At 46.3% G+C, this 25,103-nt stretch overlaps 2 protein-coding genes across 3 annotated transcripts in view; one reads left to right on the forward strand and one right to left on the reverse strand.

The window, feature by feature from the left end:
- The first annotated feature begins 619 nt into the window (after positions 1-619).
- LOC135823404 (Bardet-Biedl syndrome 4 protein-like) lies at positions 620-24,848 on the forward strand. Its single transcript, XM_065336253.1, has 16 exons — positions 620-1,561; positions 4,392-4,474; positions 4,899-4,962; positions 6,304-6,415; positions 7,431-7,503; positions 8,773-8,791; positions 10,874-10,908; positions 12,857-12,984; positions 13,726-13,780; positions 15,447-15,515; positions 16,280-16,435; positions 17,581-17,672; positions 21,084-21,163; positions 21,562-21,628; positions 22,802-22,940; positions 24,281-24,848. Exons 1-16 carry the CDS (start codon positions 1,474-1,476, stop codon positions 24,425-24,427), a joined length of 1,407 nt encoding a protein of 468 aa, XP_065192325.1. The 5' UTR covers positions 620-1,473; the 3' UTR covers positions 24,428-24,848.
- The window catches only part of LOC135823384 (mutS protein homolog 4-like), an 82,123-nt gene continuing 81,262 nt past the window's right edge, over positions 24,243-25,103 (reverse strand). For both annotated transcript variants that reach the window (XM_065336239.1, XM_065336243.1), the window contains one exon: positions 24,243-24,943. In XM_065336239.1, coding sequence (XP_065192311.1) covers positions 24,767-24,943 — 177 coding nt within the window. In that variant the 3' untranslated portion in view covers positions 24,243-24,766. The remainder of the gene's footprint in view (positions 24,944-25,103) is intronic.

Below are 25,103 nucleotides of genomic sequence, written 5' to 3' on the forward strand. Positions count from 1 at the left end.
CAGGCACGGTGACCAGGTGACTGGTGTACGCAGGAGCACGTGACCGCTTCTTCAACCATGTTCGATTGGGAATAAAGGAGGAACGCTGCATCGCAGCCTTTTCGGACCAAAACCAGTCGACTCAGCGTCCAAAAGACTACAACATATGGGCCAATCGCGGTCATCCGTGCTTTTATAAGAACGAAATGGCGCTTTTAGTGACATTTTGCATACAAATCCCCATCTAGTAGGGCGCAGTCACCCAGTTTCGGTGGAAGTGCGCGAGTTCGATTGGGATTCAAGTAGGAAGGGAGCGTCGCAGCTTCCTCGGACCAAGACCATTCGACTCAGCACCCAGAAGACTACAACTGGTGAAAATTTGATTTTAGGGTATACTTCCCCTTTAATAAAAATAAAACAACAACACTCGACAGTCGACTAGTAGTAGTAGTAGTAGTACAAGTACAAGTAACAATAGTTAGTTGAAGTACAACTAACACACATAATACAACAAATACAAGTCCTGAGTCGTTGCTTGGCGGAACTCATTCCGTAATTTTATCAGAAGTATCATTATTAGTACATGTATATTACGAGACTCTCATTTTTTTTTTTTTGGAGTGCAGCCGCCCAATAGCGGACTGAAAACTACTACTACTAGTAATAGGATGAAAAGAGCACAGACGAAGCCAATACAGTCAAAACCAGAGGCAAATGGTATCAAATGCGAATGCCCGCCTCAGCAACCGCCAAGGTTGGAGGTGAGTCCAACTGCACCGGCCGAAGATTCCGGGATCCGCGCAAACACATCACCATGATCACGCTGGACCGGAGTAGGGCAAAACTCAATTTGCATCGAACCCAAGACATAACACAGCTGTATGCTTCTCCAGTCTTCGCGGCTTGAAGAGAAGCTATCCGCTTGTAGAGCGACTCCGCGTGTTTGCCCAAACCACCAGTGGTAGAGAATATGGCCGGAACAAACGACGAATGCTCTATGTCGCGGACACGTTGCTCGTAGCGGCGCCGCTTCTCCTTCTCGTGCTTGGTGTAGCAGTGTTTTTTGTAGTCGATCGAGTCAGCACGACGTCGACGGCAATAGCAGCTGCGTGAGCTAGCTATGGCCCTAGGCTAGCGCACGTACTTTATTTTTACTTGTACTTGTAAAGTATTCTATAATAATTATTACAACTTTGCCCCACTTACTTACGTACGTCACTGCATGAATGTAACGCTGCAAACAGCTAGCTTCCACCAGAAAATAAAATAATTTTGTGGTCAAACTGGTCATACAATCAAACTAATTACTTCAAAGCATCTTGTCTGAGACCGTACTTATTATTTTGATACGTACAACTTACTTACAAGTAGAAGACTCTGTGCTTTACCCTAAATGACCTAATCTCAGCGCTAGCGCTCCAGTCGTACTCAAAAGGCTGACGTCTGCACGAACTAGGCCATAGCCTAGAGTCATTCCAGGGCGGTAGACAAACGATGGCAGCGGCGGGCACTGGGCCTCCAGCGGTTGCAAGCCAAACAAACGAAGGTGCAAGCGTTGTCAGAGCAGGCACAACAGCAAGAAGTAAGCTATTTTAACGAAGTAACATCCCGTGACTCGGCAAACCATGGTTAGGTTATGTGCATAGTAATATGCCAGTGACCGTGTAATATGCCAGTGACCGTGTAATATGCCAGTGACCGTGTAATATGCCAGTGACTGTGTAATGTGTAATGTGTGTATCCAATGACTGGAATTCAAGTTGACTCAAGTAGTCCTGAGAAAGACAGTTTCCGTACAGTCACATGCACACAGTATCTGTATGAACTGTACACCTTTGTACAGTTCGGTTAGTCCGATTAACCGGTTGCAGACCGGTTACGAAGAATTAACGGTTAACCGATAAAGATAACGGTTACGCAGTAACTTTTCAGTCAATTTTTCAAGTATCAGGTCGTTGCAAAGTGTGCACTTTTTGCGGGCTGTCGCACGCGTACGCAATTTCTGGGCTGTCAACTCGGTCATATCTGGTCTCTTGGTGTGAGAGTATGTATGAATGAGCATGCAAGAGAATGTACAAGTGTGCGTTGTACTGAATAGGGTACATTTTTTTGAATGAGTATAGTCAAATATACGGTTAAAAAAGAGTCCGCAGGATTGTCGTGGCTTATGGTTATAACCGGTTAACCGACCGTTAGCTTAGCAGTTAACCGTCAGGGGTAAAACCGTGACCGTTTGAGCCCTAATCTGCGCCCTGTATGGATCTGTGCCCGTTATGTCTAGGTTCCATAATCGGACCTATGCTCGTACGTATGTTTGTACATACGTACATGTCTCACTTATAGTGCTCTAAATCTAAACATAGATAAAGCCCACATTCGAGCATTCCGTAACTATTCAGTATGTGCTGTGCACTTGTTTATGGTGTCTCTTCTATGCGTGGTCTTCATACGCACTACCTGTGCGGAGACTTGTCGTTGTACTAAGAACAGTTACATTGCCCCAGAAGCTAGTTTACGTTACCTTCAGCATTGACTTCCGTGCACGCTGCTCTGCACACGTCACGCCTACACTTCGAATACAGAAACGTAGTTGTAGCCCCTTTTACCCCCTTTTGGTGTATTCTATTTGTTGTATTGCTGCACGCACACATTTCAGCCCGCGCGCATGCTTTGGTCGTTTGTGTATTTGGTGTATTGCTACGCATACACATTACCGCCTGCGCATACACATTACTGCCTGCGCGCACGCTTTGGTTTAGCTGTGGTATACAGCCACTTTTCACCATTCTTTCCTTTAGACCTCATTGTGGTCGCCACGTAGTTTAGTCTGTCCGCAACCAGCAATTACAACAGTCAACAGTATGATAACAGTGTTCTTGTAGCCGACATAATTATGCTCTCCCAATCTGAATCAGTTTGACATTTTAACGTCTCGGCTACAGGGAGGGAGGGCACTTTATCACAGGGGGCGCGCAAACAGAGTAGAGGGGGGGGGGGCTGCACCCCTTAACTAACCCCCTTTGGTTAGAACTGGCCCTGGATTTCCTCATGCAAAACACTCAAACACGGTCTCTTTGCTGCATATGTCACTTGAAAGTTTAAAAAGGTTCGCCAAAATGTTGGGCGTGGTCCATCATCCTCAGTGTCCAGCAATCAAGGATAAAATAGTACAAATGAGCTGCAATGACATCACAACAGTTTTTAAAAGTGCTACAGGTGGTCGAGGTGTACCTAATAAATCTGTGTACTGCGAAATGCAAAATGTACCTGCATGGATTAAAGCTATAAAAGAGTTTTAAAGACGATATGGATTGGAACTTTGGAAGCAAACAATATACCTGAACTACAAGCAAGCTCTCGCGTTGCGGGGTACATACTCTGCATAGTTTTTCCATGTACAATGTAGATTATTTCAACGGTACGTTCATTATTCACAGTTTTGACATGAAATTTAGGTTTGCTTACTTGCCAGTTTGATATGAAGTCCGAAACTTGGTGACATGGTTTTAATTTTGTACATGTTTGTGTGTATGGGGGTAGAGAGTACCAAAAACACGGTACCAAAATGATCGGGCAAAATCCCCCTTGCCGTTGTTTCAAGGGCAAGCATCAAACAGTGCTGCCAACCTTTCGTATTTTTCCATATATGTACAGACAAATCAGTCCTTAGTCCGCACTACGGAATTTGAGCAAAAATGATATGGGAAATCAAAGAGGATTGATCAGCTGTGTAGAAGCATGGCAAGTGCAAGCCGGGCTATGATGAATATCCCTGTGATGAATATCCCTGTGCGCCGAAACTGCGAGTATATGAGTATATGAAGCACGAAAAATCACACAGTGTGGTACAAGTGATGCACTAGCAAATCCAGCAGCCAATGTGCTTGTGAGTGTAAAACTGTAAACACCACAAGAAATGAACACGACAGTACATTTGCATGGCCGTACGCAAAGACACTACAAAATACGGAAGAACAGAAGTCGCAGTACCCAAAATAGACCTTGTTGGTTGGCAGCTCCGATCACCCAATGTCAATAGGCAAGACGATGTGGCGACACTTAAAAAAAAGACAATACTGTCATTGGGAGCCTGATATAAGATACCGTGACTTTTCTCAGTACATTTCTACACCAGATTTTGGTCCAAGCCTGGTCGAGTAGTGGAACTTTGCTTGTGCGATATGACAATACTATCGCTGCAATTTTCAAATCACAAATCCAAACTGTAGTTGATGCAGATTCAGCAAATAAAATGGTTTCTGGATTTGCAAATAAAACAACTGAAATTTGAATTTCGTCAAATTTCCAATGGTCTCAAGGCAAGCATAGTGTATTGTCTTCTTGATGATGTGCAAAGGTACAGGTCACTGAATTAAGTCCATGGTCTTCTCTTATGCTCCGCATCTCTTCAGAAGCGGCGGAGGTACCCATCTTTCAAAAGCGGAACTGGCTTCTGTACCAGCACTATGTGCGGCAGCAATTCAAGGCATGCTGGGTCAGTGCTTAGTAGTGTTTATCCCGGCTCACGGTGTGCTAGCGTCTGCATGGGCCCTGGGAATTGATCATGGCAATAGGTAGATTTGCAGCTCTCTGTGTGCTTTTAAAACGATCATATAACAATCATGCATAGACGTACTTGAAGTAGCAACACAGCATGCAGTACGTTCAGAGTGTAGCTATCACTGTTACACTGTATCATAGCGAATTGAGCGATTCATAACCTATTAGCTAGATATCCAGTTCACCCCCCCCCCCCCTCCCTTCCACCACACACACACACACACACACGCACGCACATACACACACACACACACACGCACGCACATACACACACACACACGCACACACACACGCATACACAAACACTGCAGGCGTTATCACCTCACGGTAGTTTTGTTCTTTCTGTTCACCATGTACAGGATCTGATAAAGGTTATAAAAGAAGAAACCAAGGCACAGTCCTGGTATGCACAGTATGTTGAAGGTGAGAACACACAGTATGTTGAAGGTGAGAACACACAGTATGTTGAAGGTGAGAACACACAGTATGTTGAAGGTGAGAACACACAGTATGTTGAAGGTGAGAACACACAGTATGTTGAAGGTGAGAACACACAGTATGTTGAAGGTGAGAACACACAGTATGTTGAAGGTGAGAACACACAGTATGTTGAAGGTGAGAACACACAGTATGTTGAAGGTGAGAACACACAGTATGTTGAAGGTGAGAGCTGTAACTACTGTGAAACCTGTCTGAGTTAAGACGACCACTCAAAGGACCTTCAACATGTGGTCTCTGTTGCCAGGTGGTCTCTTTATCCAGGGTCGCTTGACTGCGAATAGCTCCCCTTGGTTCCGGTTAAAGTTAAGTGGTCTTCTGGGGAAGGTGGTCGCCTTATCAGAGTGGTCGCCTTATCAGAGTGGTCGCCTTATCAGAGTGGTCGCCTTATCAGAGTGGTCGCCTTATCAGAGTGGTCGCCTTATCAGAGTGGTCGCCTTATCAGAGTGGTCGCCTTATCAGAGTGGTCGCCTTATCAGAGTGGTCGCCTTATCAGAGTGGTCGCCTTATCAGAGTGGTCGCCTTATCAGAGTGGTCGCCTTATCAGAGTGGTCGCCTTATCAGAGTGGTCGCCTTATCAGAGTGGTCGCCTTATCAGAGTGGTCGCCTTATCAGAGTGGTCGCCTTATCAGAGTGGTCGCCTTATCAGAGTGGTCGCCTTGACAGGTTTTACTGTAGCAGTTTGTTGCAGTATTCCAGCACAGCGATTGAACATTGCAGTATTCCAGCACAGCGATTGAACATTGCAGTATTCCAGCACAGCGATTGAACATTGCAGTATTCCAGCACAGCGATTGAACATTGCAGTATTCCGGCATAGCGATTGAACATTGCAGTATTCCAGCACAGCGATTGAACATTGCAGTATTCCAGCACAGCGATTGAACATTGCAGTATTCCGGCATAGCGATTGAACATTGCAGTATTCCGGCATAGCGATTGAACATTGCAGTATTCCAGCACAGCGATTGAACATTGCAGTATTCCAGCACAGCGATTGAACATTGCAGTATTCCGGCATAGCGATTGAACATTGCAGTATTCCGGCATAGCGATTGAACATTGCAGTATTCCAGCACAGCGATTGAACATTGCAGTATTCCAGCACAGCGATTGAACATTGCAGTATTCCAGCATAGCGATTGAATGTTCTGTACATGCTGGGCATGATGGATCACTGCACTACTAAGGTATGGATCCTCTCCTAGTCAAGTTTCCCCTCTCCCTCTTTGTTCAATATCTGATGCGGCGCTGTTCCTTTTGCAGCTATGTTGTTCCGATCCGAAGGCAAAGTCCAGCAATCTCTTGAGGCTTTCCGCAAAGCAAGTCAACTGGACCCGAAGAGCGCAGAGACCAAGAAGCAGATTGGCGTTTCACTGTGAGTTTCCGTTTATGTGCATTCATACGAACCGCGTGTTGGAATGGGGTTTGGGGGAGGGGACACTTTTGGTAAGCTGACATCTCCACTGTACAGTCCAGCAGTAGGATCTAGGAGGTAGCTACTGTGTCTGGATCTAGGAGGTAGGTACTGTGTTTGGCCGATGATCTCACACCATGATCTCACACCATGGTACATAGACTGTGAATGAACCCTGCACACATGCAGGGAGCTACAATGACATCATCGCCCTTTCTGTTCTCTCCCAACACACTGTACAAATTCAGGGTTCATTGCTTTCCATGTTTCTGTGTTCTTTCTGCGATATACAACTAACTTGTAACGTGCGAAGTTGTTTTCTGTGAGTATGTCACAACAATGACATTACAGTCCCCGTGAAGACCCGGCAATGACAATTGAGAGGTTGGGCCGGCAGACCTAGTCCGCCACATGAGTATACCATGGGATAATTAAGAAGCCGAGTGAGTTATGACTGGCTTGCGTGTGATTAGTGACTGTTAGGTTCGGTAGACAAGAGACAAGTAGTTTATTGGTTAGAATACGCCAAGTAGAACAAACTGAGAAGATTCAATCGGTAAACAACAGAGAAGACTCTCAAAAAGATACAAAGTTGTACGACATTACGCCATAACATAACAGCAAGAGTACATAACCCCCCAGAGTGTGCAACTCCCACATACCCTGTTGTCCCGACAGAATTTCAAGTTGACGTCATTATTTATGACGCAATGCTCCTTGCACCAGTGATTTACAACATGTGTACGGGTGTCAACGCATCACACGTTTTTCTTTGCAATAATTTGTACAGGATCGATCGGCTTCGGTCAACCACAGGTTCCGGATTCGTCTGATAATCCGTGTACAGTGCGCATTGCATCATCAAAATGACGTCAACTTGAAATTCTGTCGGGACAGCACCCATAGTGGAGTTGCACACTCTGGGGGGTTACTCTTGATAACAGTGACCATTGCAATTTGCTTTGCATTGTCCTAGGTTCTTGCTTGGCAGACACCAACTGGCTTTAGATGCGTATGCCGCGGCGGAATCTCTCGTCAGTAGAGACTGGGTAAGCCATGTCCACTGTGACCCACTGTGAGAGGATGTGTCTCTATTTGCTGCCAGAAGATGTATTTCCTTTTCTTTTCTCCACACTTAGTAGTTACTGGCGTACTTCAAGCATTGGGTACTTCAAGCATTGGGTACTTCAAGCATTGGGTACTTCAAGCATTGGGTACTTCAAGCATTGGGTACTTCAAGCATTGGGTACTTCAAGCATTGGGTACTTCAAGCATTGGGTACTTCAAGCATTGGGTACTTCAAGTATTGGGTACTTCAAGCATTGGGTACTTCAAGTATATAAATGTATGGATCATTACCTATAGTATAGGCCAATTGCATATTGAAGTCATACGGCCTTCAGGTTTGTCACATTTTGGTGTTTCCAAGTACGCGTGTCAATCTTCCCCCATACACTACTGTCAGTCGCTGAAGAATGAACAATCTAGCATTGCACCAGGTACAGGATAGCATTGCACCAGGTACAGGATAGCATTGCACCAGGTACAGGTACAGGTACAGGATAGCATTGCACCAGGTACAGGATAGCATTGCACCAGGTACAGGTACAGGATAGCCGTATGTACACGCTGGCTTAACTCTATAGACAGTTCTACAGGAAAATCATACGGTTAAGAATGGCACCGGCCACAACTCTGAACATTCTTAGGCATCAGATAATACACTGGGACGGAACCCCCTTTTAAACCCCCTTAAACCCCCTTCACTCAAGAAACGTGTGACCATTACGCGAATGCTCGGTGCATGTAATAGTGTAACTCAAGTGAGTGTATAATCATATCCCACTGCTGGCTGTCTATTTTCTGTCAGTCATGAGTTTCCACTGATGAACGTGACAAGAAAACGTTCTGCAACTATACTACTGATACTTTGTTTTGTGACACGGAGCGGCCCGCTATCATTTTATTTATAGCTATCAACAAATGAAGAGTCCTCCGGCTCGGTAAAGTGCTCGATATTCGTTCCGAACTGTTCGAAAAGAGCTATCTTACACACGGCACAGAGCACAACGCATCGTTCGTTTTAACTAATAGTTTCATACCCACCAGACATGCAACTAAGTTGTCTGATGATTGCCTATGGGCATGAAACTATTAGTTACAAGGAACAATGCGTGGTGCTCTGTGTCGTGTGTATGTATATCTGTGCCGTGTGTATTTATAGCTATCATGTAATGGCGGTGCTAACGTTCTTCTCTGTCTGTTTTCTTTGTTTTTTTTTGTGTCACTGGTGCCAATTTTGTATTCCTCCCATGTAGGAAATCTATCACAACAGAGGTGAGACTTGCTGTGTCATGCACTATCTCTGGCATGCTTGTGCTCACAGAATGGAGTTGAAATCCACACAACTGATGAATGTGCACTCAACCTCATGAGTAACGCCCTCTGCAGCTCTGGTTCCAAACTGACTCGCAATTAACGACACCATCTTCAGACCTAGTGACCATTTGACTGTATACATTCAACCTCATGAAAAAAGACACCCACTCGCAAATAGCCCGCCACACATTTCTCATTCACGATCGAGGCCCGGGTCGGGTTTTTCCGCCACTTTGACAATTTGGGCTACTTCCAAGGTGCTCACGCGGCTCAATGGAATCCACCGATGTGGCCCCAGACCTTGGAAAACCGGGCTTAGCCACACTGGGCTGTGCCACACACTGGGCTGTGCTACACACTGGGCTGTGCCACACACTGGGCTGTGTCACACACTGGGCTGTGCTACACACTGGGCTGTGCCACACACTGGGCTGTGCCACACACTGGGCTGTGCCACACACTGGGCTGTGCCACACACTGGGCTGTGCTACACACTGGGCTGTGCTACACACTGGGCTGTGCTACACACTGGGCTGTGTCACACACTGGGCTGTGCCACACACTGGGCTGTGCCACACACTGGGCTGTGCCACACACTGGTGTAGCCTGTGCTAACATGGTCATGAACTGTCACATTCCATTGAGCTGCACTTTACTTTAGCATGACAGGTGGTGATACACGGCATATTCCTGCCATGACACTGGTGCCAATCTGCTCATATATGTATCCAGGCTAGGCGAAGTAACGCGTTAGGTTTTCTTGATCAGTGCACAGCCTTGAGTGTACATTGTTGTGCCTCTGTGTCTTCGATACCCCTGGCACACACGCACACTGTGTCATCGACACCCCTCAGTGCTATGCACTATCTCACAACCCTGGCACACACACACACTGTGTCATCGACAATTTTAGCGCTGGCGATATTTTGGTGATTTTAGTGAAAGGAGTGTTTTCGCTAAGGTTTTGCCGCGCCAATCAATTTTTGCATGTACATTACAGTATTAGTCATCTTTCGATAACTCTGAAACTTGGATCCCTAAAAGATTCCATCGCAAATTGGTTCAGATTCAGAAAACGCTAACATGTTTACCCGCTACAATTAGCCGTTGTACAGTATCTCACATACCTGCCACACACTATCTCACACCTTCCACTCTCCCTTCTCCTCACCTGCCACACACTATCTCACACCTTCGACTCTCCCTTCTCCTCACCTGCCACAGAAAGTGTAATCAAATGCCGGGGGCACATTCCCTGTAGCACCAGCGGGCTGCTGGACGTCAGTTTCCACGCCCCACTGTGTGTGGGTGTGTGTGTGTGTTGTATGTAGGCAGCGCTAAGTAAACTGCAGTAGCTTCTTCACCCCCTTCGCCCCTCCACTTGCTTATGTTCAGATCATCTTGACAGACTAATGTATTGATTTGTCAGTTGCTTTAACCCTTTCAGCACGGCCAGGGTGTGTAACTGACCCGCGGAGCCAAAACCAGTGATTTTCGTGATTTTCCAAAAGTAGTCCTATTCACTCACAAGTTTTTCTGCGGAATGCATGTTCACAAGCGACATCTATGTACTAGTACGCGTGCATAGCGGCACACGTGCGCCCGTCAGTACTATCGTAGAACAGTCGACGTTCATCCAGCACGTCACTGGTCCACGTAGGGATAAGATCCGTCGACCACGGATGTCTCGGGAGTACGTTCATTTTCACTGTACGCATCACGTATATATACGTGATCCGTGGGCCAGTTACATGTACCATCACGTACATATACGTGATGCGTGCTGAAAGGGTTAAAAGTAATAGACGTGAATGCTCTTGTCTCAGTGATAGCAATGCGCTACCTCAGTGCGGGGCATGTATGCCGGCGCTGCAGTGCCGCACTGCTTCACTGGCTATCGTAGAGACCTTGTGTAACGATGTTTACCCCCCCCCCCCCCCCGGCCTGACATTGCTGTTTTCATTGCCATTTGTTTGTGCTGTTGCTGTAACCGGTATCGTCTTTGCCATTGTCATTGTGATCTCGTTTCTCCCTGTATAGCTCTCTGTCATCTTTACCTGCAGCAGCCAGATGAGGTGAGAGGACGTACTGTGGACTAGCACAGTTAATACTAATAGCTTGTACAGAACATAATTATACTAGATCAGGATAGGCACTGCAGGCGGGGCATTCCAGTTTATAAATCACTGACATGCTTGTAGCTATGATGTACAGCAGGTGTAACGGTGTGTACTGGATAAGACCTTGGACCTATCATCATGATCATGACAGACCTTATCTGGACCGTTGAGTTGTTTTGGGCAGCGCGTGTAACTCTCAGTTCAAGCTACCAGTAACCAGTAACCACAACTTGCTTCAAGTGTTGTATGTACAGGTAATGTTTGCAGCTGTGTCTATGACAACGCTGCCATGTGTCTATGACAACGCTGCCATGCGGGCACATGGGATATTAGCCTCACGGGCCTTTAGAGCACATTCGCAGTACTGCCCAGGACGTTTACCTCGCATGGACTTTGGAGAAGAACTAGGCATCCGCAATGTAGGACACGGAGGGGCTATCCATTCGTCAAGTTCAGCCCTCACCATCGTCTACACGGATTTCAAAAGCGTCGACCTCCATTTTGAAAACATGGTGGCTGGCCGCGCTTGCCGTAGGCGCACGTGCGCCCCGCGTGTCTTAGCGCGAGCTTCGAGCTAAAGTAGTAAAGATCATGTCGCCCACTCATTTCCCTGTGTTTCCCCATTTCTTCGAACTCGCTCAGCTTTTGCTTCGCTTGTGCTTCAGCTCCACGCTGCAGTCTGAGTTTAGTTCTCTTGTCTTCTTCCAGCAGAATACTGCAAACTCTACAGCGCGTCGAGCTTCTCCTAGAAGAGTTTCTTTTGCGTCGAGATAGAGTGTCGATCGTTTCAGTCCTATCTTGCCGTCGTCTCATGAGCGCCCGAAAGCAACAGTATCTATTTTCTTGGCGTTCCATTTTCTGGCGAAATCATTCACCTACTACTTCTTCCTTTATGAAAGCTTCAGGTGGCTGAGTTCTCCCACTAGCGACAATCATGCCTTGGAAAGGAACAGGATATTCCTAAGGTACACTGTATGTACAGCCAGTGCAGTGGTGTCAGTGTACTGCACTGCAAAAAGCTACTGCATGCACTGCGCGTAGTTGTTGTTTGTTTTGTCGAGAAAGAATCCCTTTCGCACTCGCGCGGACCGCGAGGGCGCAGCTCGGAAACGGGTCTATTGAATTCATTTCTTGGTCGATTTTGACAACCAATACGTCGTTGTTTTTCTTTTTTCACTGGCTATCCTTTCTCCGCTTCCGAATTTCGATGCCGTCCACCTGGAAAGCCTTGAAGTGAAACGAGTGGAGGTCGATTTTGGAGGTAATTTTCGGCCAAACGGCAATCAAATCGAAAAATTCGAAGCGGACGATCTGTTGGTATCTATCGAAAGAAGACGTTGGTCCATAAAAAATCTTTGGAAACTACACCGTATGAACCAAGGAATTACGGTAAGTTTGAGAATTTTGGTACATTAGCTGTACGCTGATTGGTCGAGTAGCGCGACCGTTGACAAAAGGGCCAGTGACGCTTTGTACAGCGTTGGTGAGGGCTGAAGTTGAAGATTTTAATTTTCCCATTTCTATGACCACCAAAGAAAACCTGTAACATGTTTTTTTTTTAACTCCATTCCCACCCTGGATCATTCCCACCCTGGATCATACCCTGGATCATACCCTGGATCATTCCCACCCTGGATCATTCCCACCCTGGATCATTCCCACCCTGGATCATTCCCACCCTGGATCATTCCCACCCTGGATCATTCCCACCCTGGATCATTCCCACCCTGGATCATTCCCACCCTGGATCATTCCCACCCTGGATCATGGCTTCCAGACTGTGTCAGGTCATGGGTGTTTTTGGATAAGTCTTTCCAGTTCTGCTTGTCAGGTTCAGTCACAGTGTAGTGAATTGCAATTGATAGGGGTTTGTATTTTTTCTGTTGTGTTGTGTGTTGTGTAGGCAAGGGAGTTGTTCCTGAAGGCTATACAGTATAATCAGGCTCTGGTGACTTTCAAGCAGCTTGGACGACTTTACGAGGATCAGAAAGATACAGCAAAGGCCACTGAAACTTATGAACGTGGTCTTCAGTAAGTTTGGTGAGCCAGAGGCTGAGAAGTGTTGTGAGCCCTGCAGGGCTGACTAGGAGCGACAAAAGCTTGTAGCTGGAACTGCTATTTTTAAAACAAGATGAAATAAAAATGCTAGTCAGTTAAGGTTTGCCTTGACGAAATAATTCCTTTCTTGATATTAATGAGGTTGTGTGCTGGTCCGAAAGAAACTTATACAACACACACACACACACACACGTCCACACACACATGATAATAACATATGTCATGATGTCATCAACTGTTATCACAGTCATTAGAAAAAATACTGGAGTACATTCATTGGAACTGGCATCCTTTCTTTCTGGTGTCTCCCACTAGTTGTTGTAGATATGGTGAAGACACAGCACATCGTGCATTGTGCATTGTGTGACCCCATGTAATTATTCCTTCAAGTGCCAAATTTCAGGCCAGAAAAGTCAAAGGACAGCCGGGAATAGGAAATGCTCTGACCAACCGAACCGGTTTTGCCCGACCTTTTTTAAAGTAATAGTTGAGCAGCCATTACGCCATTGCACAGACTGCGTGAGTGTATAGTTATTAGCGCACAGACTGCGTGAGTGTATAGTTAATAGCGCACAGACTGCTGCGTGAGTGTATAGTCATTAGCGCACAGACTGCTGCGTGAGTGTATAGTTTATCCACTCTGACACTTAGAGTGCCACACTGGTGTGCAATGGTTCATGAAGTTCATGTTTGTTTTCTGTTGCTGAATGTTAGGCTATATCCAAACAACCCAGAGATACTGACAAGACTTGGTATGATCTATCTAGAGGTAAGCATTAGGAGTGTCTACTTGAAATACTACATCACAGCTTTTAAAAGGGGTCGAAGTGTAATTACTAGTATCGATCTTTCACACCGGAAACGAAAAACGAAAGTTTCCGTCATAGGTGGGTCGGTTGAGGAGAGTTTGGTTTTGAAAATATTAAGAACTGAAGCATCGATCCATTCTAGCTGTCAAGTCAATCTATTCTATGCTCCGAAGGTGGGGGGGGGGGGGGGGCTAAAAGGGTCATAACTAACCTTTTCGTTCCATGAAAATTATCAATAATGCCGGAAGGCCCCTGTAAAATCGGTTGTGGCGACAAACGCGATTAGGCCGGCTGCAGGGACGCCGTAATGTCGCACTCGCCCCAGCACCATTCAAACAATTCCCTTTGGCAGTTCACGGCACAAACTTCAACAGAGCCCCGTGAATGCGTACCAGGGGAAGGCTAGACAGCATGTCTCTAGACATCAATAGGCATCGTATGAAAGCCAGTCAATAGCACTAAAGAGCGAAAGCCTTCGTCACGGTTCGGTTTCACTCGCGCACCGGGCCCGAGCTGGCAGCACAAACAAACGCCGGGCGCGAGCTGGCAGCACAAACAAACGCCGGGCGCGAGCTGGCAGCACAAACAAACGCCGGGCGCGAGCTGGTAGCACAAACAAACGCCGTACTCACACGAGACCGTTGGGCCAACGGATGGCCACAGCCATCAAAAACAGGAACAAACCCATCCACGGCTCTTTCTCTTGCTAGCTGTACTGCTGCGTGCATCCAACTGTTTTGCAATTTCTCCCTCCCACCCACGCCTCCTGGTATTTATTATCGCTCTACACTATCCTACGTCTCACAATGAGTACCACTCAGCATGATGGTACTCCAAGCTACATTGTATTTTGATCTGTCCTAGCTCACTATTCTGGACAAAATATTAATTCAATTGCAATGAAGCGCCGGGGGCCAGCGGGGGCATTCGGCGGCTTGGTCTGATTCCTAGCTTGTTGGTAACCGGCTTGAGATTTCAAAGGTTGCTATGACAACGTGCAGTCATGCGCAGGGCCACCCAACATGCATTTGGGGGCCCAGGAAAGACAGAAACGCGTTGCTAGGCAACAGCAAAAGCGCTCGGCGAGTATCATGCTACTCATGCAGCGCGCACGTTGGCTTAGGGTATCACGCTACCCTTGCGCTGCGGGGTACCACATTGCCCCTCGCTGGAATCAGACCCGCGCCCCGGATACCTTGCGCTGGCCTCCTGACGGCCAAACTCAACCAACTTGTGCGCTGTGACTGGGGTTGTGCATGTATTAGCAACATAATGTGGCCCAGGTCGGCAGACTTTCAATTAGCCAAGCGAGCTACTCAGGCCAGGGTGCATGATCACTATTCGCAGCACTTATCGTCCATGCAGCAGTCGGGTTAATGTGCAGTTGCAACCACAGTAATTATGTATGCATACTTTGCATTCACGGTTTTCTTGTGAGAGTTGCAGTAGCCATGCTGATGCCATGCACACAGCCATGAAGTCACCCATGCATGCAAATTGCCATGCATGCGAATCGCCAGTCATCCATGCCCCGGTGGTTATTTTTTTGTACATGTAATCTGGCGGAAGTCACAGGCGGGTTTGCTGTGGTCATGGTGTGCTGTGTGTGTGCTGTGCTTGATGCAGGAAGGACAGCATACCTTAGCGTTTGACATGCTTGGTACAGCGGTGATGTTTGGTGGCAAAGGAGCAACGGTAAGATCGTGCAGTACAAGTAGGAGATGAGTTCAACGGTTACCTTACCTCCAAGTCTCTAACCATACCATCAGCCACACAAGGTTATAATTGCAGCTTCAAGCAACTCATACAAAGAAACAGCGGCAATGAGCATGCGGCCCTGTATCTCTGTGTACATCATTGCTCTGTATCTCTGTGTACATCATTGCTCTGTATCTCTGTGTACATCATTGCTCTTGCAGTGTCCCATCACGTATTACTGTAAGCCGTTACTTCAGTACCAACTCCCCATCACAACTCCCCATCACATGCATTCTCAGTACCAACTCCCCATCACATGCATTCTCAGTACCAACTCCCCATCACATGCATTCTCTGGCCAACCTCGTTCACCACAAAGGCATGGTGACCCAACCTGACTCCAAGTTGCAGTAGATACTGGCGTAACTTCCTCCATACAACTGTTTCCATCATACAGATAATATGGTGAGAAGTTAGCACTAAAATAATGAGCGAGCCGAAAGCTGCTCCTTACCGGTCTACGGACTATGTAATATGCTCAACTGCTAAGTTGTCTACCTGCCCCGTACACTGTGACTCCATGCACATCAGAATCTACCTTGCAGCAAACCAGTACATGACACAGTGTTCTCTGCTTTGTCTATCTGTCCACACTGACAGCGTAGTAGTCTTTATTAACTGCTGCGGGCTGTACTGTTCATACATACTGCATTGATACTGTATTGACTGCTGCGGACTGTACTGTTCATGCTGTTTTCTAGTCGGCCATGTTGGCTTGCGGCAGCATCATGCATGCAATGGGTGATGTGGAGCCGGCAATGAACAAGTATTCACGGATTGGAGAAGTTGCGCCTGAGTCGCCACAGCTATGGAACAACGTGGGATTATGCTTCTTCAATCAAGAAAAGTGGCCGTTGGTAAGTGACTTGCACTTCACAACTTCTACAGTACTAAATCAGGGACGTCAATGGTCCTTATGCACGTTGTACAGATGTACGAAATTCTGTACTAGGGCCGTAGGTGTGCTATACATGGCTGGGTGTTCATTGTGTGCTATACATGTGCATTTGACCAATTTAGCCTCATATTAAATTAAAGGCAACCGATTGCTTTTCCAGCTTCTTCACTTTGGGATCGAACTAACGACAAGCTAGATCTCTGCCGGAAAAAAGGTTTCATATGAAATGCCTTCAGGGTCCATTTCGCAGTAGAAATAGCAGTAAACACAATAGGGTCCTGCACATTCAACACACAACCGGGTCTACGGGATTCTACGAGATTCTACGGGATTTTGTGCATCTGTACAACGTGCATAAGGCTTATAGCACCATGTTTGTCTGTGTATGCATCATGCCATGTGTGTGTGTGTGTGTGTGTGCGTGTGTGTGTATGTGTGTGTGTGTGTGTGTGTGTGTGTGTGCGTGTGTGTGTATGTGTGTGTGTGTGTGTGTGTGTGTGTGTGTGTGTGTGTGTGTGTGTGTGTGCGTGTGCGTGCGTGTGTCCGTGTGTGTGTGCGTGCACATGCGGATGCGTCTATGCGTACCAACCTGTCGGAAGGCTACCTTCTTGCCAAAGCATTAGAAAGTTGTACTAGTTTCGGCTCCACAGTCCAGTGTGTTGTGCTTTATAGCTTTCATGGCTGAGGTTGCTGGTATGTCTGTTGGCCCTGGGTTCCCAGTACTCAGTTGCCGAGGCTTGTTGGAAAAGTAACTCCAATTTCACTCCAAAGTACCAGTGCATGTATGTTGTGTAGGCTGTGCATAGGTAACTGTCTTGGCTGTCCTATTCCGATGTGCTCCTTGTGGTGTAGACCAGGTGTGAATTGGGGGATCAATTCACATGGCTTCGCCAGTTGTTTGAATTAGACAGTTATCTGGCGCTAGTCTTGATCTGTTTCATTCAGATTCAGATCCGCTATCGTTACTGTAAGAGAACATCTGTGGTTGCACATCCAGTGCATTTGAAGATTATTGTACTTCTCTTGCGACGAGCGTATACATTGTATATGGTGTGTGTGTGTGTGTGTGTGTGTGTGTGTTTGTTTATTTGTGTGCCCATGCAGTCAATAGGTTGTCTAACACGAGCAAACTACCTGGCACCGATGGACTGGAAGATTGCCTACAACCTAGGACTTGTACATCTGACTATGCAGCAGTATCCTCATTCAGTCTTTCAAACTGACACATGGCAACAGCACATGGCAACAGCACATGGCAACAGCACATGGCAACAGCACATGATCACTGCCAGTCATTACCGGTAGCTACCTTTCAGATTGCCGGTACCTCACTTCTTCACTACTGTGTACACAGTGATAGAGCCTTGCAATGTCATGCCTTGCACCTCAGCAGTACTCAGCAGTACTCTTCTTGCACCTCAGCAGTACTCTTCTTGCACCTCAGCAGTACTCTTCTTGCACCTCAGCAGTACTCTTCTTGCACCTCAGCAGTACTCTTCTTGCACCTCAGCAGTACTCTTCTTGCACCTCAGCAGTACTCTTCTTGCACCTCAGCAGTACTCTTCTTGCACCTCAGCAGTACTCTTCTTGCACCTCAGCAGTACTCTTCTTGCACCTCAGCAGTACTCTTCTTGCACCTCAGCAGTACTCTTCTTGCACCTCAGCAGTACTCTTCTTGCACCTCAGCAGTACTCTTCTTGCACCTCAGCAGTACTCTTCTTGCACCTCAGCAGTACTCTTCTTGCACCTCAGCAGTACTCTTCTTGCACCTCAGCAGTACTCTTCTTGCACCTCAGCAGTACTCTTCTTGCACCTCAGCAGTACTCTTCTTGCACCTCAGCAGTACTCTTCTTGCACCTCAGCAGTACTCTTCTTGCACCTCAGCAGTACTCTTCTTGCACCTCAGCAGTACTCTTCTTGCACCTCAGCAGTACTCTTCTTGCACCTCAGCAGTACTCTTCTTGCACCTCAGCAGTACTCTTCTTGCACCTCAGCAGTACTCTTCTTGCACCTCAGCAGTACTCTTCTTGCACCTCAGCAGTACTCTTCTTGCACCTCAGCAGTACTCTTCTTGCACCTCTGCAGTACTCTTCTTGCACCTCTGCAGTACTCTTCTTGCACCTCAGCAGTACTCTTCTTGCACCTCAGCAGTACTCTTCTTGCACCTCAGCAGTACTCTTCTTGCACCTCAGCAGTACTCTTCTTGCACCTCAGCAGTACTCTTCTTGCACCTCAGCAGTACTCTTCTTGCACCTCAGCAGTACTCTTCTTGCACCTCAGCAGTACTCTTCTTGCACCTCAGCAGTACTCTTCTTGCACCTCAGCAGTACTCTTCTTGCACCTCAGCAGTACTCTTCTTGCACCTCAGCAGTACTCTTCTTGCACCTCAGCAGTACTCTTCTTGCACCTCAGCAGTACTCTTCTTGCACCTCAGCAGTACTCTTCTTGCACCTCAGCAGTACTCTTCTTGCACCTCAGCAGTACTCTTCTTGCACCTCAGCAGTACTCTTCTTGCACCTCAGCAGTACTCTTCTTGCACCTCAGCAGTACTCTTCTTGCACCTCAGCAGTACTCTTCTTGCACCTCAGCAGTACTCTTCTTGCACCTCAGCAGTACTCTTCTTGCACCTCAGCAGTACTCTTCTTGCACCTCAGCAGTACTCTTCTTGCACCTCAGCAGTACTCTTCTTGCACCTCAGCAGTACTCTTCTTGCACCTCAGCAGTACTCTTCTTGCACCTCAGCAGTACTCTTCTTGCACCTCAGCAGTACTCTTCTTGCACCTCAGCAGTACTCTTCTTGCACCTCAGCAGTACTCTTCTTGCACCTCAGCAGTACTCTTCTTGCACCTCAGCAGTACTCTTCTTGCACCTCAGCAGTACTCTTCTTGCACCTCAGCAGTACTCTTCTTGCACCTCAGCAGTACTCTTCTTGCACCTCAGCAGTACTCTTCTTGCACCTCAGCAGTACTCTTCTTGCACCTCAGCAGTACTCTTCTTGCACCTCAGCAGTACTCTTCTTGCACCTCAGCAGTACTCTTCTTGCACCTCAGCAGTACTCTTCTTGCACCTCAGCAGTACTCTTCTTGCACCTCAGCAGTACTCTTCTTGCACCTCAGCAGTACTCTTCTTGCACCTCAGCAGTACTCTTCTTGCACCTCAGCAGTACTCTTCTTGCACCTCAGCAGTACTCTTCTTGCACCTCAGCAGTACTCTTCTTGCACCTCAGCAGTACTCTTCTTGCACCTCAGCAGTACTCTTCTTGCACCTCAGCAGTACTCTTCTTGCACCTCAGCAGTACTCTTCTTGCACCTCAGCAGTACTCTTCTTGCACCTCAGCAGTACTCTTCTTGCACCTCAGCAGTACTCTTCTTGCACCTCAGCAGTACTCTTCTTGCATTGAACAGCAGTAGATATGTATATGAATATCGGTGCAATGCCCTGGGCATTCCTGTGCGACGTGAGATGAAACCAACCATCAGTGCTGGAACAATGATTACATTGGCGGAAAGTGTAACTTTGACCTGAAGTGTGTTAGCTCACTCTAATACCGTACTGGCAATATATGTTGCCGCGTAACGCGTAACGCAGGGGGGTGCGGCGTAACGCGCGACCAGGCTAGTGCGACAAATTTTCGTTGAGTTCGTAACGCGCGTCCGGTGGGGTGCGGCGATCTTTTCATTGCAGTTTGCACTGCAAAAAAAGGCTGAAAACTGTGAAAGCACGTGTACCGCGTGGTGAAAAGTAGTTTTTTGGAGGAAGCGCTCTTCCCCTATGTCACTTTCCTTTTGATGATCTTTTTGTGAACAGATCACTCTGATAGTTAAAATATACAGTCTTCTATTGATATCGTTGTCGCCCTTTGCCGTCGGGTTTGTAACAGTTGGATAGCAACTGAATTTCTGTGCCTTCAATGTGGATGAAAAGAAAAAAATGATGCGGCAAAAGCAAAAAAATGATGCGGCAATAGCAAAAAAGTGATGCGGCAATAGCAAAAAAGTGATGCGGCAATAGCAAAAAAGTGATGCGGCAATAGCAAAAAAAGGACTGCGGCAATATAGAAACCTGTGTAACGGCTCCTGTGCGACTTTGCATGTAACGCCCTGCGTGCGGCAAACATGTGCCAATGTAACGCTTCATGGCCTCACTGCGGCAACATATATTGCCAGTACGGTAGTGACCATAGTCAATTCTGACCACAGATTCAGGGTAGATTGTTCTGACCATAGAAACCATAGCGACTATAGATAGGTTGCTTTAGAGACTTCTTGCCAATGAGCTCAACTTGACCCGTACAGGGCTCATGCTGCCTCCCAAATATGGTTGCTAGAATTCTGTGAAAAGTTGAAATTACTATAACATATCTCGCAGATTTGAAACAAGTGGCAAGGCGTCAGAATTTGAAGATAGTGATCAACAGCACCAACGGAATCGACATTTCATAACTAATTTTTGTCCACCGCCATCACATTCTTCCCAATATAATGTCATGTAGATGAACAATAAAGCCGTTATGAAAATATCGATTCTGTTGGGCCTGTTGATCGCTATCCTCAAATACCCCGCAGAGTTGCATTTTTCCTCAACTTGGCTACTCTTTACTTGATCAGTGACACCACTGCATTCCACTGTCTGAAATCAGCCGTACGCCTGAACAGCAGCTCGTCAGAGACACTCATGTTGCTAGCAAGTAAGTACTCATGTTGCTGGCAAGTAAGTACTCATGTTGCTGGCAAGTAAGTACTTCAAGTACATTGATTGAGTCACGCCGTACAGGTGGCAGATCGGTAAACAAAGTAGACGTGGTAGTTATGCATAGCAACAAGCTAGCTATTGCTGCTGCTGCTGGTGCTGCTGCGCCCCGTACGCAGCTGGACACAATGCGATACAACACAGAGTTGAAAGAGAGAGAGAGAGAGAGAGAGAGAGAGAGAGAGAGAGAGAGGGCGAGCGAGCGAGCGAGAGAGAGAGAGAGAGAGAGGGGGGGGGGGGGGGGGGGTAATCCTGTTTTTCAATATTTCTTTCTCTCCTTCACGCCATGCTCTTGAAGTATTTTTTTCTTTTTCTATTACTGTTGCCTGTGTCTAGTTTGCATGGTACGGCTGAATGAGTTTTCCAATGCTGAGATATGCTATGAGAAATGCACCACAACATCGTAAGTACCAACACTCAGCACCGGTTTGTACTGTTTGTACTGTACTCCACGAATGATCATACAGTAAAACTCCCCTAATCTGGGTATGTCCGTCTACTACCGGACACCTTTCTGACTCATCTAGAGTCACAAAATAATTTGAAAATCGGATTTTCAACGAAAAACAGCCCCAAAAACTATTGATTGGCATAAACGATGTTTAGTATTGTTTACCTTCATGCAGTGCATGAGAGTGAGAGACATTTCAAGACCCTGGAGCGCCTGCTCTTTTGAAGCCAAGGTCGTAGTTCAGTCAAGGATCACCTACCTCTCCAGCACAATGCTTTTTATAGCTCGTAGCGCACAATGTAAACTCTTTTCCTCGAGTTGCGAATGATTTAAAACGTATTAAAAGTAGAAAAAAGGATGGTGATCATGAGCGGCCTTGAGCACTGCAAATTGACTAGTTGTTGCATTTGAATGTATCACCGGTGATGTTTAGAATGTTTGATTGTGTGTTCTTCATTGTGCTCTGCATTTTTTATTTTTTATTTTTTTACTATTGAACACTCACTGCATGATGAACTAAAATGAGGAGGAGAACTTGACACAATGGTACATATCCAGCAGGATGAAGTGGGTGGGACCTGTGAAGCTCAGCCGACCAAGGGTCTCGGCATATCAGCTGCACATGTGCACCAAAGGAAACGAAATGGGGAGTGGAAGGGCGGGGAGCAGGAGAGCAAGAACTCTAAGGGTAGGAAAGAGAGGACGGAGGGGAGGAAACCAGGAAACTTGTTAGTTTGCGAGTTATTCCAAGATATGAGTGCAAACAAGTATGCAAACAAGTACAAAGATAGCAGTATCAAGATCATGATGCTGAGGCGAAAGTAGAGGCTGATTGCCGTGCAGTTTTGACGAAAGACTAGAGTGAGAATGGAGGAGAGTTAGAGAGAGATGAGGACAGATGGATTGGGAGTTTGCATGACACACATTGAAAATGAGTACTTTTATAAAAGTATTGCAGGACATGTGCTTGCCTGTACCAGTCCTGAGAAAACAGACCGCCGCCACCAGTGGGTGTTGATTTGTATGACTGCTAGGGTATTGTTGTTGTTGTTGTTCAGTGTGCCAATATTCAATGGTGCAGGTTGAACAAACCCTATTTGAACTTTGCTGTCTTCTTCCTTTCAGGACCAACTATCTGGCATTCTTGAACTATGCCACTTTCCTAGCACGGCAAAGGAGAAAAGAAGACTCCGAAAAGCAGTTGAACTCTTTCTACGAGTGTTGCGAGAAGCTTGGTCAGCAAAGGTGCATGCTGACAGAATCGGTAAGGAGACACGACAGTTGAAAATTTTGTGAATTTCTGTCGGCATTCCATTGTCTTTGGATGCCATAGTTCTTTAGCATACTACTTTAAACAACATGTTTGGGAAGTATACAGTCTTCAATACACATTGGTGGGAGGTATACAGTCTTCAATACACATTGGTGGGAGGTATACAGTCTTCAATACACATTGGTGGGAGGTATACAGTCTTCAATACACATTGGTGGGAGGTATACAGTCTTCAATACACATTGGTGGGAGGTATACAGTCTTCAATACACATTGGTGGGAGGTATACAGTCTTCAATACACATTGGTGGGAGGTATACAGTCTTCAATACACATTGGTGGGAGGTATACAGTCTTCAATACACATTGGTGGGAGGTATACAGTCTTCAATACACATTGGCGGGAGGTATACAGTCTTCAATACACATTGGTGGGAGGTATACAGTCTTCAATACACATTGGTGGGAGGTATACAGTCTTCAATACACATTGGTGGGAGGTATACAGTCTTCAATACACATTGGTGGGAGGTATACAGTCTTCAATACACATTGGTGGGAGGTATACAGTCTTCAATACACATTGGTGGGAGGTATACAGTCTTCAATACACATTGGTGGGAGGTATACAGTCTTCAATACACATTGGTGGGAGGTATACAGTCTTCAATACACATTGGTGGGAGGTATACAGTCTTCAATACACATTGGTGGGACGTAAATTCATTTTGGTGTGGGGATAATTTCAGGTAATGCGGCGTCACATGGATTTGAACAGAGATCACTTAGCTTGATTCAGGGGCTGGCGGAGATACCAGTCGTCATATCGGGAGAGAAGCCAGCCATCGTCCGTCTCGCTTCTGATATTGGGTGACTGGCCCGAAACGTCAATTGAGAATACACTCACCACAATGAGTGGAGTGAATTTTCGTAATGTTCTAAAACTTCTGTTTTTAGACTGACTCTTTTGACCTGGATAATGATGGAAGTACAAGCAGGAAAATTCTAGCCATCCCAAACCCCGACCATCATCCTGGAATGATTACTTTTGTAGTCTATCCTGGCTGTGATTCATTCACACCTGAAATGATCGGTGAACCGCCCCTCAGCCAATCAGAGAGAGTTCAGCACGTATTGTTTGTTGTTTCTTCATGCGGAAGGAATTCAGCCATCAGTAAGAAGAAACAAACCAGAACATTCTTCTAGCCTTGCTGATGGCTGAACTCCTTCCACGTGCAGAAACAACAACGCTGGCTGAACTCTGATAGCCGGAAAATTCGCGAAGTCCAAGAATTTCTCTAAAAACAAATTTGCTGTTCTTGCCTTTTCAGAGTCTGAATGCTTGTCAAACTCTTGCAAAACTACTTGGTGTCAGCAAGACTGCACCACAATTTCGTGTGAAGAGAAGAGATAAGAAGGCAGCAGCAGCAGCAAGTACAGAGGATCGTTCTCGTCGCACAAGCGGACAGCCAGTGTGAGCGGACAGCCACTAAATGCTGGAAGCTGCAGTGCCATACCACACAAGATGACCCTTGCAGTCTTACAATAGTGTGTGCTAAATGGAAATGAGTATTGAGAACTAAGCTACTTTCCTACCTACCTAAAGATGTACTGTGTATCTATGTTACTTTAACAGCTGTTTTTGAAATGCCATAGTATGAATCAAATGTGCAGGTATGTATGTGTATTGAATAATAATATGCATATCACCCATCATAGATACTAGAAAAGAACAAATTTGTACCTATAATTTGTAAATGTTATTGACAACAAATGCAGCTCTGCCTGCAAGCCATAACTCACTGAGAGCTATTCTTCTATTCCTCTGCATCCTGTAGCTCAACTTCCTTCATATAGCGTACTTTCAACTGCTGCAGATAAGTCTGCAGACTTTCTGGATTGAGGCGAGAGTTGCGTGCAGCTTGCAGCAAACACGTGGCCAGTGTGTGGACAGCTCGTTTTGTGCTGCGCTCCCTCGAGTTGTGAGACCGGACCTATCACCACATGGAAACACAGGAAATTATGTGGCATGGTCCTGTGAAGGCTTGAGGGCAATGTGATAATCGTATCCAGTGCTGCAAATATTTTCACCCAGATTGGACACCTTTCTGCAGACACTCCCATAAATGGGCATTTCTTCCCAGGGTGGTAAAG

This window comes from Sycon ciliatum, chromosome 1 (genome assembly GCF_964019385.1).
Source record: "Sycon ciliatum chromosome 1, ocSycCili1.1, whole genome shotgun sequence".
Taxonomy (NCBI): domain Eukaryota; kingdom Metazoa; phylum Porifera; class Calcarea; order Leucosolenida; family Sycettidae; genus Sycon; species Sycon ciliatum.